General features: G+C 33.7%; 2 protein-coding genes across 4 annotated transcripts in view; both read right to left on the reverse strand.

Moving 5' to 3' along the window:
- LOC105222913 (tachykinin-like peptides receptor 99D) overlaps window positions 1-14303 on the reverse strand; it is a 453112-nt gene that overhangs the window by 170448 nt on the left and 268361 nt on the right. The window lies entirely within an intron of this gene.
- LOC125776876 (tachykinin-like peptides receptor 99D) overlaps window positions 476-14303 on the reverse strand; it is a 53064-nt gene continuing 39236 nt past the window's right edge. Inside the window, exons 2-6 of the mRNA XM_049450615.1 lie at window positions 9029-9203; window positions 8634-8846; window positions 6747-6897; window positions 5146-5350; window positions 476-908 (exon numbers count right to left, since the gene is read on the reverse strand). Coding sequence (XP_049306572.1) covers window positions 5327-5350; window positions 6747-6897; window positions 8634-8846; window positions 9029-9203 — 563 coding nt within the window. The 3' untranslated portion in view covers window positions 476-908; window positions 5146-5326. The remainder of the gene's footprint in view (window positions 909-5145; window positions 5351-6746; window positions 6898-8633; window positions 8847-9028; window positions 9204-14303) is intronic.

Below are 14303 nucleotides of genomic sequence, written 5' to 3' on the forward strand. Positions count from 1 at the left end.
ATCAATATCAAAGGTTTTTATTTTCAGATACATTTAATAGAAAGCTGTATTGTTTTGGGAATTACCATACGCCAAAACATAATAAGCGACTGCCGGTTATTACAAATTCCATTTAGGTTAGATAACGGAAAAGTTGACATTTAGTTAGCGTGATTTATTTGAGCTAAACATGTACAGGTATTCAGCCGCGTCCATTTCATCACTTGTTGACTGAATACAACTTGCCGAATGCATGCCATAGAGCAATTAATTACGAAATTGATTGTCGACTTATTACTCTGCGATAACTTTTTTTCTATGTTTATTCTTCGAAAAATAATTATATTTACTTAAACACAATGTAAGTAGTGATTATTATATGGTGATATGGAGAGTGCATAACACATTAAGTAACTATTAAGCCAAAGGAGAGGGGTTATTTTTAGCTGATACAAACCTTGAAATTGTAAAGTTCCAAATTAAATCAAATATCAAATATTGTAGCATACATATAGTATGTATTTTATTTATTTCTATACAGAATTAACCGTTGAATATTTCAAAATGGTAAATGTATCATTATATTAAAATATCGGTATTACATAAAAACAATTTTAATTTAAATAAGTTTTAGAATAATATTAACAATAAAAGCTTACCACTATTTGACATTATCTTTTCTCAATATATAAAATATTTAAGGTATATACTGTAGCTACATATATCTAATATCACAGAAATAAAGATTACCTATAATGCGATGTTGCCTCTCTTAAAGTACTGCGCAGTGTCCAAATACCTTGATTATCTAACAGGTCGGTGATGATGTAAGCTGGCGACTATTAACGCAGTGATGAATTCGGAACAGTAAAAGAGTGCATTCGAATTTTAATTCGTAATTGATATATAATCATGTGTTATTCCTGAAACTGCAAATAGTATACTTTACATAGTGGAAATATTGTAATTTCAATGATAGTATTAGAAAATTAAGCTAACTTAAAGAAATCCTTAAATTTATTATTCTCTATCTTACAATAAAGAAATCATAATTAGAAAACTTTTCTCAAATACGATCTTCTCACATGCATCCACTTTTGAAGTTGGAAAAGTTTTCGCAGTCATGATATGAATTGTTATCATTAAAGCGCTTGGAAAACGCCTTTTTTTTAAATCATAGGTGATTCTCATTGCTGTGGACCTCTGTACCAAATTTAAATCTAGAAATCTTTTGATTTCTGTAATGATCGTGTTAATATACATAATATTATATTTATCTTGACTAATTTTAAATATTACAAAAATCTTTGCGCCTTTGGTGAAATGCCATACCTCTGCTGTATTTGCACTGCTGTGAAATACGATGGCTTCTCCGATGTGCTATTTTGTGCACATTGTCTTACTTAATTTTTTATTTGTGGTGGTGGAGTTCCGAATAGCATCCCATAACAAATACCGACCTTAATGAAGTTAATGGATGTATATTCATTGAGATATCGCGAATTTTATATACAATATGTTAAGCTACAGTTGCTAATTGTGAAATAATTTGTTTTTCAACTGGTTAGTCAAAAACGGCTTTCAACTCCACAGAGTCACATGCACAGTAAAATGCAATGGTGAGATGCATCAGCTTGTCCCACACACAAACCACACTTTTGGATTGTTTAAGAATTACTAGGATTTCAAGGATTGATTGCCACAGCTGATTGGTTCATTTTGGACAAGAAATAAAAAGTTACTTCATGCTGGGAAGGAAAAGTTGAAGGAGAATTACAATAAGGATGGACGATGCTGGGTTTTAGAAATTTACGCGAACAAAATTTAGTTTCAAGTACTTTACGATCACTTCAATTTATTCTTTCTGATATTGGTAAAGCTTTATTAAGTTTACATATATGTATATGTATTTATTTCCTAGTACAAACTGGTTTTGATTACAATTCTCTAGTAGAAAATGAGGCAGTGGCTGTTGTGTTTGCAATGCTGCCAAATGACAAATGGGAAGAACACTTCGCTAATGACTACAACAACAAACAATTGTTTAAAGTAATGTTCTCTAGACTAATTGACGAGGATATAAATGTTTCCTCCAACTGATGTTAATGACAGCTAAAAACTTAATTCATATTTTCTATAGCTAAAATAATAACAATCGGAGGGCGGCGAGAACGTAGGCGACGGTACATAAAGCAGTTGAGAACTGTTCAGGATTTTAAATATTGTTGTACTAGTAGATCCTTTAAGATTTGACAACGGCATGTACCGCAGTCGATGAACGATGAGCTAAATATATGACAATATTGACATAGTTCAGCGAGTTAAGAGACAGCGGTTACGCTGGCTAGATCATATTGTCGGGATGAACGAGAATAGTTTGAAAGTATTCGATTCAGTACCCGCCGGTGGAAGCAGAGAAAGAAGAAGACTTCCACTTCGTTGAAGAGATTAGATGGCGAAGGACTTGGATACACTTGGTTCTTTCAATTGGCGCCAAATATCGAAAAGGTGAAGTGAATGAAGTGAATAAAGTGCTTTGTTAACTCGTCTATAACCGCGTAAGTGATGTCTTCGAATGTACAGTAATTAAAAGAAAGACTCTTGCCATGCGTTCACAGTTTCTGGCCATTATTCACAGTGTGGCTTTTGGCTATTCAGCATACTCAAACGACTTCGGGGAAATTGTTTAGAGTCAAACATGATATTAAACGTGAGTCGCTACGCGCATTGGAAGCTATTCCGTAAACTGACTTTAACAACTTTTTCGAGGATTGGAAAAACGGAAAAGACGATTTCGATTTTGAAGAATAAATTAAGAAATTGAAAATTATGAACAAAGTCTTACTATTTTTTTTGCTCATAGTAGTATGTCGTTCGAACATTTTGCTTTTGTAGGTGACAGTTACGCTATTAATTCCAAAACCTATAAAATCCAGAATACTGGTGATGGATTGAAACATGATGCTGTACCCAATTACACTAATCTAATGGTGTAATGGTTTCGATTATCTCTCAAAATATAATACTAATGCATTAATTTTCCTCTCTCCGATGATATAATGTTTATCGGATTTAGTTCACACGAGTCTTCCTCTGTTGTATTTTACTCAAAACTCTAACTACTTTGCATGCCCATTTAGTCAAAAAATTTTATAATATAAAGTTGGCAAAGTTCTAACATAATACTTCTTTATTCTTTATTATAAAATTAGCAAAAATTTTAAAACATTCTACTTATTCAATTTTGTTATATAAGCAGCCTTCGACGTTTACTTCTCACAACTTCATGCATTCCAAATAGCTTGTCTTCAGCAGTTTGTGGCTTCACTATTATATACGAGTATCCGCCTGACATCATATAAAGTTCTCTTCAAGAAGTTCGCACTATGGAACATGCTATTTTATTAATCACTCTGTATTGTCTGACTTTCGTATTTGAGAGATACGCTGAAACCGCTGCGGTATTTGGAACTACTCTAATTAAAACTTTGTCATAAAGCTGTGAATACCGGTGTTCTGATCTCATTTATTTGTGCTTAACTAAGGCTCAAGCGATTTATTGCGAAAGTTCGGTTCCGCTTGTTTTCTTTAACTGCTCCATTAGGTAACTATTTAACTTAAACTAAAGAGCGTTTATGGATCTGAGCGCATTCCGCAAAACGCAGTGGATGTAACACAATGTTAAGTTACACTTTGACGTTGATTGAACGTTGAGGCATAAAAACTAAATTGTATTAGGTCAGAGAGAGAAGAGACATATAGACAGAAATTCTAAACATTATTCCTATTGAGAAGTAAATCAATTTTCAAAGATTAATTGTGTACAATTAATATGATTTTTTTCAGTCTCAAAACATCCTTAAGTCCATAAGTAGAACTTCAAATAAGTGTGAATGAATGAGAAGTTATGTGGTGATAATAAAAAATGAGAACAAAGGATTGACCATAGCATTACATATTTACTGTTAGTAAGCTTACAAAGGACTATATATTCATACATATACGTATATGGACACTAGCGTATGCGTTATCTTTAAAGTGGATCGTTAATTTTTTTAAACGTCCCCTAAAGTTTTACTTTATGCCTTTCAAATAAGAATCCGATGCAAAAAAGGTTTTCATTATCAATACAAACCGTGCAAAACCAGATTTCTTTTTACATGTATGTTTTGATATTTTGCATTAATAAAGTGAATATGCAACTTTGAAAAAGTGGTATTCTAATTTAATAATAATCTGTGCCCTACAAAACAGATCTTCATGATATTTTTCCCAAATTAATTCCTTTAAAAGTTATGCACCGTACGATTGAGCATTCAAGTGATTATTATTATATGTTGCTCATACGACATGGTGCACTATATGAATATAGTACATTTGATGCTTAATTTTTTATGAAAAAAATCATTCACAACTTTTGTGTAGTGCGAAAAATTTTGTATAAGTCTATCAGTTTTTTAAAGTTGTATGTAAATTAGTATATGGAAAAGTAAAATAATTTAGGCACGGGTTAAATAAAAAACAATTAGCTTCATCACATTGAATGTTTTTATGGCTATAAGTGAAACTTCAGGGGCCGGTTGTAGACAAATCAACTTGGGAAAAAAGCGAAGCCCTAATGTATATAATGAATATACGCACAATTCGGGGAAGTAAGAAAGTTAATGTATGATACTGTATTGAATAATACTTCAATCACTTGGAGTTATTAAATAGTGTCTTTGTAAGCAAGATAATAAGTATTATATCCTATTATGTATATCTTCGAATTGAGCTGCCAGTACTGTCAATAATTTAGCTTTTTGATATGTGTTAGGCAGAGGTTTCAATTAAAAAAAGATAAAAGATAAAAAAATTGATGGAGCTGTTCGGTCAGCAATTCGTTCATTGTATGAGGAAAAGCAATTACAAGGTTCTAGTAAATTTTCACTAGTTCATATACAGGGCTGAGACTTACGCATTTCTTCTTTTAAACGAAATGTTTGGGAAAATTGCAGAAAACTGCATACATTTGACTTTGCTCGGCACTCATTTAAAAAAATGATTTCATGTCTATCCTGCCCTGCCAAGTGAAAGAAAACGTTTTTATGTGTATGTCACATATCCTCTTTCAATTGAAAACATGTCGACTTCATGACTGGCATTTGTAAACTTAAATATACATACCTTGGGTTCATCCAGCAGCAGATAATCGGACTGTACATGCAGTTACTCATGGCCAGCCAATAGATGCCTAAATAGACCTCCTGAATGAAAGGAATCTGTGTCGGCGCCGGATAACATGATGTGACTATGAAATAGATGTGAAAGGGCAACCAACAAACGGCAAATATCAGCACCATAACCATCATCCTGTCATCATTTTCACCACCTGTAGCAGCAAGATTTAAAAAGAAATGATAAATGACAGAAAGATAACCAACTTCCGTGAAAGCAGATAGTAATATGAGCGCAATGAAAATATCAAACGAATATCGAATATGAAGGTATCTCAGGTTTTACAAATTAGTTAGTTGTATGTATGAATACTGGAACATATAATGTGTAATCGACATACTATATGTGGCCAATTATGTTGCATTGCATTGCCGGATTAGAAGCAGCTGAAGTCGATGAACTACAGAATGAATATTTAATTCCTTCTTTGTGAAATACGGCCAAATACAGTTGTTCACCAGAATTAAATTTTAGTGCTCTCTGTTTAATGAAAAGTGAACCCAATCCTATAGTTTGTTCTTATCAATTTCAATACTAGACCTCACTGACTGATCGACTTGCTCGGTAAAAACTCAGCCATTGCACTCACATTAATACATTTTGTGTCTGGGTTCTTGAAAGTTTATGCTCCGACTTCGACAGTTTTTGGGAGTAAGATGGAATACCATGAGAGCATTATTTCCGCAAATTTTTATTTTTACAACTTCATAGATGTTGATTTTTATACTGTAAAGAGTAACTTTCGACCTCTTCAATTAATGAAAATATTAAAAAAGTGAAGGATATGGTGTTGGAAAGTTGGCTGAGCCTGAGCTGAAAACAACAAAAAAACGCCAAAGCCAATCAGATCATGCTGATGCTCATTGTTTGTCATTCATTTTTTTTCGATATTCGTGGTTTGGCGCATCATAAATTTTTTCCATAGAGACAGACGGTTAATAAGGAGTTCTAAATATTTGATCTTATTTAGGCGTTTGTGTGAGAACATTCATTGAAAACGTCCTGAATTGTGGAAGAACGTTTCGTGGATTTTACACGAATATAATGCACCATCGCATCAAGCACAATTGTAGCCGAATTTAAAGTCAAAAACGCATTGAAAACCATCGATTAACCACCGTCTTCACCAGACGTGTGATCTTTTCTTGCTATTCCAAAAAGTGTTTCGAGGACTAGAAAACTCATAATGCATAAATGTATTACATCTGGTTGGGATTACTTTGAAGGCGGCAAAATAAATACTAATGAATAATTGGTCTTTATTTACAATTTCCGGGTACATTTCTGCCACAATGTATATGTAAAATCTTAAATTTATCTCAGTTAGTTTTAAGTATTACTACTAACTACCGTTAGATTACACTATGTAGCAACATGTTGCAAGAGTTTAAAAAAAATTGTTAAACCAACAGTTCCGGAGGAAATTAAAAGGAAAAACGTCCAAGACTGAAGACATTTTTGTAAAAAAATGTGCTTTTATTTGAAATGTCACGTAATGACCGGTCTTTCTTTTAAAGTAATATTTATTATATTTAGAGACTTGTACTCACCCTCCGCGTTCTCCGAACATTCTCCACCTGTCTGGGCGTATACTCTCCGATCGTCTTTGAGTCCCAAAGTTCAATGCCGACTCGTGAATAAGTGACCGTCATCGAAATGATGGGCAGTATATACGTGAGAATCATAAAAACGATATTATAACTGTAAACAAAAGTAAAAGGACAAAAGAAATGAACGAGAATTCAGTATATTATTTCCAAAATTTATGTGTTTGGGAAATTTTGTTTACAAATAAATTTCGTATTTATCATAAGCGCCCGACTTATAGCTTTGGGATTTGTGATTTTGCCGAAATGTAAAGTTAAGAACAGAGCTAGTGAAAAATACAATTGGTTGGGCATTTGAGAAATTGCTTGGCTATTTATATTTGCCTTCGCAAGAGGGAAATTGAATGCAAATATTACCGTACAAAAGATATTTTTCAAATATGTTGCAATGATACTGGTGGGTTATAAAATAGCATTTGGTTTTAGGACAAAGAAGCAATTTAAAGAATTAGAGCACTTACATATATATGTTAGTATGTATTCTGATTGTTTCGTAAGCCAGTCTTAAAAGTAATTTCTTATAGAGGGGATATTGTGTTATTCATATTAAAATATCGAAGTGACTTCTCTTTCAAGACATTACCTGAGGCACGGTACCATAGAAGAGTTTGTGATTCTTCTTTGGAGAAAAAATGTCTGTGGTTGGATTTTCTTGCTTTTTAAATTTGAAATATAAACGGATAATCATTCGATATTAGATTCCTTTTTGAATTCCAAAGTTAACGAACTAACTAAAACTAATATTTTGAATCCGCGTATAATTTTTGGAAAAGTCACGTTAAGGGTTTAAATTTAAGTATGGCTAAGAATTGGTAACATCTCTCCCGGTCTGTACTGGACTGATTTAATTTTAGCACAAATAAAGCAATTAAAGACTTACTTATTTCCAATAAGAGAATTCGTCTAAAAGCGTACAAAATACAATTTGTGGCAGAACTGAAGCTGCTCGACCTTCCCAAGTGACATCGCTTCGCTCTATGGGCTCTTCAAAAATTTCAAGAAGATCCAACGGTTTCCGTCCAAATTTTGTTCAGCGATGAGACACATTTCTGGTTCGAAGGGTATGTAAAAAAGCAAAATTTGTGCATTTGGGATGAAGAACAAACTGAAGAGATTCAAGATCTGCCATTTCATCCAGAAAAAACAATGTGGCCGGTGGAATCATTGGCGTGTCATTTACCAGTCGAAAAGCACGACCGAGTTATGAAAAATTGGAGTCAAAGGATGGACCATCTGAGACGTTGCTGGGCCAACATTTGAAAGCAACGATCTTCGAAAAACAAATGCCAAATAATATTCTTTCGGGTAATAATAAGCATTCCCCATCAAACTTTAAGTTTGTCTGTTCTTTCTTTAAAAAGGTGGGAGACCTCGAAATGAATCACTCTTTGCAATGTACAAATCGCTCATTAGCTGCAAGAGCGGCATAAGTCAAAAAATTGATTTTCCAGAAAACGCGTTTAAAGTTTCCAACTGACTACAACCTTACACGGTGACTCCAACCTTACACCCCTTCTCAAGCGGAGCATATAAGAGGTATTCTTATGAATTTTTCACTCAACATGAAGTATGATATAACGAATAATTCTGCAGCATTAACTCAAAAATCACGTTTTTTGATTTATGCCGGTCTTGCAGCAAATGAGCGATATGGATCTTACTTGAGTACGGAGCTAAAAATGTAAGTAATTCAAACCACAGTAAGTATGTGAAATTCATTTCATTTTTAGTAGCAAATTGAGCATCAAGAACACGTGTTCAAATATTTACGTCAATACCTTTGCATATACTACATATTTCCCTTGTTTTAATAGCGCAACTCATACTTACACATTTTCCTGTTGGGAGTGATTCGTGGGACCATCAGGCCACTCGGCGTAGCATACAATTCGGGTACCATCTTTCCGTTCGACTTCGCCGGTTGTAAAGAAGAACAACATGGAGCATGAAATCGCAATTGAGGCTATCCAAATGAAGGCGGCAATGCCCAGATTGCACCGCTTACTCATGCGTGGCTTCAACGGCTTCATAATGGCAACATACCTGAAAGGAGGTGAACGTTAGAGGACACGAGAAAGGGAGTCACAACTAGTTAAAGTGAGGGCTTTTAATGGCAAATTGTTTGCGCAACGTACGAGTTCAATGGAGAGGTGAAATATTTAATTTTATTTACGTCAGACTTTGGCGTTACTGCTGCAGTCCTTCACTGAGGTTTATCAACTCACCTGTCGATGGATATCGCCATTAGTGTAAACACCGAAGCGCTTATGCTCAGCGTCGCTATAAATTGCGATATTTTGCAATATATTTCACCGAAAGGCCAATCGTTGTCCAGCATGTAAATATAATTGAACGTCACAATGAGACTGGATACCATGGCATCCGCAATGGAAATATTCACTGTGGAGAGAGTGCGAAAAAGCAACGGATTATTCAGTTAATTGGAGTGCCCTAAAAGGGGATCGTCATTAAGGAATTTTTTAGTAATTCGTTAGAAAGCGTCAACCAATATTACAGTATACTCTACGTCATTTAAATACATTTTCGATTACATGCAAGTTTTTATATATATTTACATTTGCTTAACTCTAGCGTGTTGGACGTTTTCCGTTCTCATTTTACCATCGCTGTTATAGCAGCTGGCATTTTATTGCACACACGCGAGTGAGGATTATCATTTTTTACGATGAATAAACTTATATGACTACACACCTTCAAACTCAATTAATGATGATTTTTGCACACAAAATGTACATGGTAGTGAAAAATTCTAGCAATTTTATATTAAAAGCGCAGTAAAAGTGCATAAGATATGCAATTGCAGACAAATGGTTTTTTAAGATTAAGTGCTGAAATTCAAATGCCTCGAAATTTTTTAAAATATAATGTTTTTAATTTTTATGCTAAAGTCTGATTTATATGTGATATAGCTTTGTATTCGAGAGTATTTGTACTGTAAGTCCGATAATTGTCTAAGTAAAAATGAAAGAAACGTTGTGGTAATATCCATATTTTGAAAATAAATGAAATCGTGAAGTTTTATATGAAATTTTATATTTTAGAAATCAATACATAGCTGGGATCTCTCTCTTCATACCCTTCGCCAACGAATGCATGGACCTATCTCGCTTCCAGTTGGCACTGTATATGTATATGAATAAAAACTACGTACCTCGTGGATTCACGCATACACTTGGACTTGCCATAAATTCTGTTACAAAGGTCAGTTCAGACAAATTTGCAGAAAAAAATGTCGTTACTTTTTATTATAATTTGTATTCAATGCATACTGATATAGTATAATAATCAGTTTAATGTTTGCTCTCGCTTATTAACAATGAAGCGGGGAGCTTAAGAAAATCGTATTGTGGCGATAGCTTTACATAAAAGTAGAATAATCGAAAATGAAATTCATAAGCTTCTTAAAAAACTTAATACAAGGTACGTTCCAAAGTATACAGGACTTAAAAAAAAACAGAATAAATGGTTTTTTCGGAAAAATCAATTTATTTTATTCAAAATAGTCTTCTTCTGAGTCTTCATCTGCTTCAATACATGTCGAACGAGTGATTTAGCTAGTTTGCCGGTACGGCCGCCAGTATGCCGGCGCAATGTTGGATTCTGAACAATTTTTGGTCGTCAGTCAATTTGTGCGGAGCAAACCGTGCACACACCTTTCGTAAGCCCAAATGTTCGGTCAAAATGCGATAAATCGATATTTTGGAGATGTTCAATTCCATTTCCATGAATTTCAATGTTGATTTCGGCTGATTTTTGATGAATTCACCACAGTTTCGATGGAATTTCCAGCGATTACGGATTTTGTTTGGCCCACATGTTGATCGTCATTTATAGACAGATATTTGGAGATCCTTAAGAGCCCTTGTTTCGAGCAGCGCCGTCAATGCCAATAGAAAGAGCGCTTGATTTATTTAAAAATGTATTATAATTTATCTTTATAACGGCGAAGTTCTGAAATTGCTGTCGACATATATGACGAAAGGAATATAAATATATGCTACAAACTTAATAGACTTTTTCGCACTTAAGAACACAGTCAGTTATGATGAATGATATGTCCTCGTCGCTGCAATATAGAGAAAACAAAAAAGAGCTGGTTAGAAGAAAATTTTAAAATTGGTGCTTAGAAAATTAGCAATTCGACATTAGCATGGGAAATTAATCAATATTCGTTTACTCTAGAAAAGCGTGCGGTTATATAAAAACACGGTACGGAACATAAACATGGCAACCAAATTTCTACAAATTGTGGCAAATCACTATCGATCTGTGTGTGGTTTGACGTTGTCCTGATTGTACACAATTCCTTTCCTATTGGTCAAAGCTGCTCGCTTCTACACGTTTCTGTTTTCGAAAGGTCCATTTGCTCCAATTAATAGTTTGGTAGTAGGCATGCAGATCGTATATATGATTCTAGGTCAATACTATCAAACGTGTAGTAAAACCTTTCCGACCGTCAGTCGTGGCTGGGAAAACGTTTGTACCGACTTAATTCGATTTGAGCAATTTTTCATCACCAGTTACATTACACTTCAGAAATGGATTGATGCGGTTTGTAGATGGAATTTCAGTTTATTAGTTTTTTTGTTTTACCTCGCATGGCACCCAAACAAAGAGTTTCTTTTTGTCTTTAGCTTTTCCTTAATACCACTAGAATGTTTTCTGTGTAATTTACTAAGCTTACATGACGGTCGGATTTCTATTACTTTACCGATATTTCCGTCAATTGGCTTTCATTGCGCATCAATGTAAACCAGATTGTGTATAATTGGCTGTTGCAGTACCTTCAACACTATTTACATTTTCAGCATAAAAAAACTTTCTGAAATTTTTATTTACAAACACTAAACATACAAAATGTATCGTTTAATTGTAATACCTGTACAGAATTGTTACGTTAACGACGATTCCTGACCATAAACCTTCATGGTTAGGGATCGTCGCATATCTATTAATATATATTCATATAAAATAATTTAGGAAGCGATGTGGCCGAATCTTCCGCAAAATATATTAAATTTGAGAACCAACAAATAAAAAATATTTATTGCACTGTACCTACAGATTAAGAACACACTGTGTTTGTTTAACTGTTCCTGTTACGTATACGCCATGGCAATTCATGTGCAATTATATCTTTCAAAATTAGAAATACCTGCATATGTGCTTAGGAATGCATGCAAGTTGAATGTTCTGTCGTAAGTTTTGGTTACATTATTTGAATAATACTTTTAAATGAGCTTTGAGAAACGGAAAATTTAGAATTTGTGCTAATAAAGTACAATCAATCAACATTTTCTTGTTTTTTTGTATCGTATACAGAATTATTTCATTTCATTTTCAAAATACAAACATCCATGGCAATATAATATTCGAAATGCAAAATATTCTTAAACGATTTAAAAGCTATAACATTTGTAAATTCCACGAAATTGTTTTGCTTTTTGAAAACACAAAAATGCAAAAATATCGGGGAAAATGTCTAGGCAAACATATGGCGCACCGTAAACCAGACAGTCTGGCAGACACGCAACGTGTAAAAATAATTGCACCGTCGTGATTTAATGGCAATTAATATTTCTGTACGAAATCGATTAAATGATTTTTTGCGTGTAAAAGAGGAAGATACGTCATTTGAAGCACACTCAATTATTTATGTGATATTTAATTTGTTTAATGGATGTTAAAAAAAGTATTGTTGTTTTATTTTGGCGGTTAAATAAGTTGTAGCTGTGTATATGTGGAATGATTTATTAATATAGTAACTTCTGGAAGCTAATTAGTAAAATCGTTTAAGTGAAGACTTTGATGGGGGCAATAACTCTCGATGGAAAAATATATTCATTTTTTATATGATTTTCATGCGTACATATAACATATATAAATGATCAAGAGACGAGACGCGCTGAAATCCGGGTGACTGTCCATCCATGTAAGCTGAAACTTGAGTAAAAATTGAGATATCTTAATGTACATATCTCCTTAACCATTAAAACTAAAATAAACAAATTCGTGTAGCAAATACTATAAGAACTCCTACATGCAATTTTAAAATGGATTAAATCGGATGATAACCCCATTCACTACCCATATAGTTCAAAACTTCTAAAGTGTGCTAAATGAATAGATAAATACGCCAGAGGCATTCAATTCTACTCCCGAGATGGTATGAGGGCTTTAATGTAGCCAGGGTCAAAATTAGACAATAAGCGTGGCAAACAAAATTTGGTACTTGTTATTCCTCTGACATTCTTATCCTACAGTTTGAAAATAGATGAAATCAGACAACAGACATGCCTAATTCCCATATAACATACATAATTTTAAAATTCCATTTAAAATTTTGAGGTGTGTGGTGTAAATATTAGATAAATCGAGTAAAAACTGTTCAAGCCACTATATGCTGAATATGATTGACTTTTTACCGAATTATTGGTCAATGTGTGAGATATATAATTGAAATTCAGCGATAATTCTTTCTTGATAGTATTATGTTTAAGCGCTTCAAATTGGTCAATTCGGGTCCCTTAGCCTTCAAATGCCTAATATACAGATTTTCGAACTTCTGGGTAACTTTATGCTGCATACTATATGTATATTGGCCAATATGTGATCTATTTTACTAAAATTGAGAGAGGGTTTTTCTTATACCACAACGGTGCATATTAGTTTTCTTTAATTTAAGGAAAAGTGTATACTATTTGAAAGTATGGTATTTAGAAATTTCAAAGTATTAATTATACTCTTGCAATATATTGTTAGAGAGTAACATAAGTTGACAAATGATTTTTTTATCATCAGCAAATACAAATTGTAATATATAAATCCAGTAGATGAAATTTTTCGAAGCTTTTGTCTATCAAGTTTAGTATTGACCCAGATGTCCTCAAACTTCGTTTACCCGTTTGAAAAATACGTTGTCCACAGGCCTTTAAGCGAAACCACCGTGACAGTGATGACTTTCCTATTTGCCTCTAGTTTTTGACCAGCGAGTGGTTCTTTATGCAAGGTACGTTCCAATGTAAAAAGAATAAAGGGCCCCTGGGGGCGCCATCTATATGTCGACTAGTGCGTTAGAATCTGCTATCTCTATCAATTGTCCAGTGAGAGTTTCATGACATTTCATTGATTGGAAATGTAGTTAATGCGTTTTAGGTATCTGTATGTTTGTCTTATCGGTGCGCAAATGAGCGTCAAACAAAGAGCCAACATTGGATTTTGTTTCAAAATTGGTCAACACTTCTCCGAAACGTTTCAATTGATGAAACAAGTTTATCGCAATGATTGTCTATCCCGTAGTGGTCGTGAGAACATAAATGACGATCAGCATGTGGGCCAATCAAAATCCGTGATCACTGGAAATTCCATCGAAACTGTGGTGAATTTATCAAAAATCAGCCGAAATCCTCATTGAAATTTATGAAAATGAAATTGAACATCTCCAAAACATCGATTTATCGCATTTTGATTGAACATTTG

This window comes from Bactrocera dorsalis, chromosome 2 (genome assembly GCF_023373825.1).
Source record: "Bactrocera dorsalis isolate Fly_Bdor chromosome 2, ASM2337382v1, whole genome shotgun sequence".
In the NCBI taxonomy this organism is placed as follows: domain Eukaryota; kingdom Metazoa; phylum Arthropoda; class Insecta; order Diptera; family Tephritidae; genus Bactrocera; species Bactrocera dorsalis.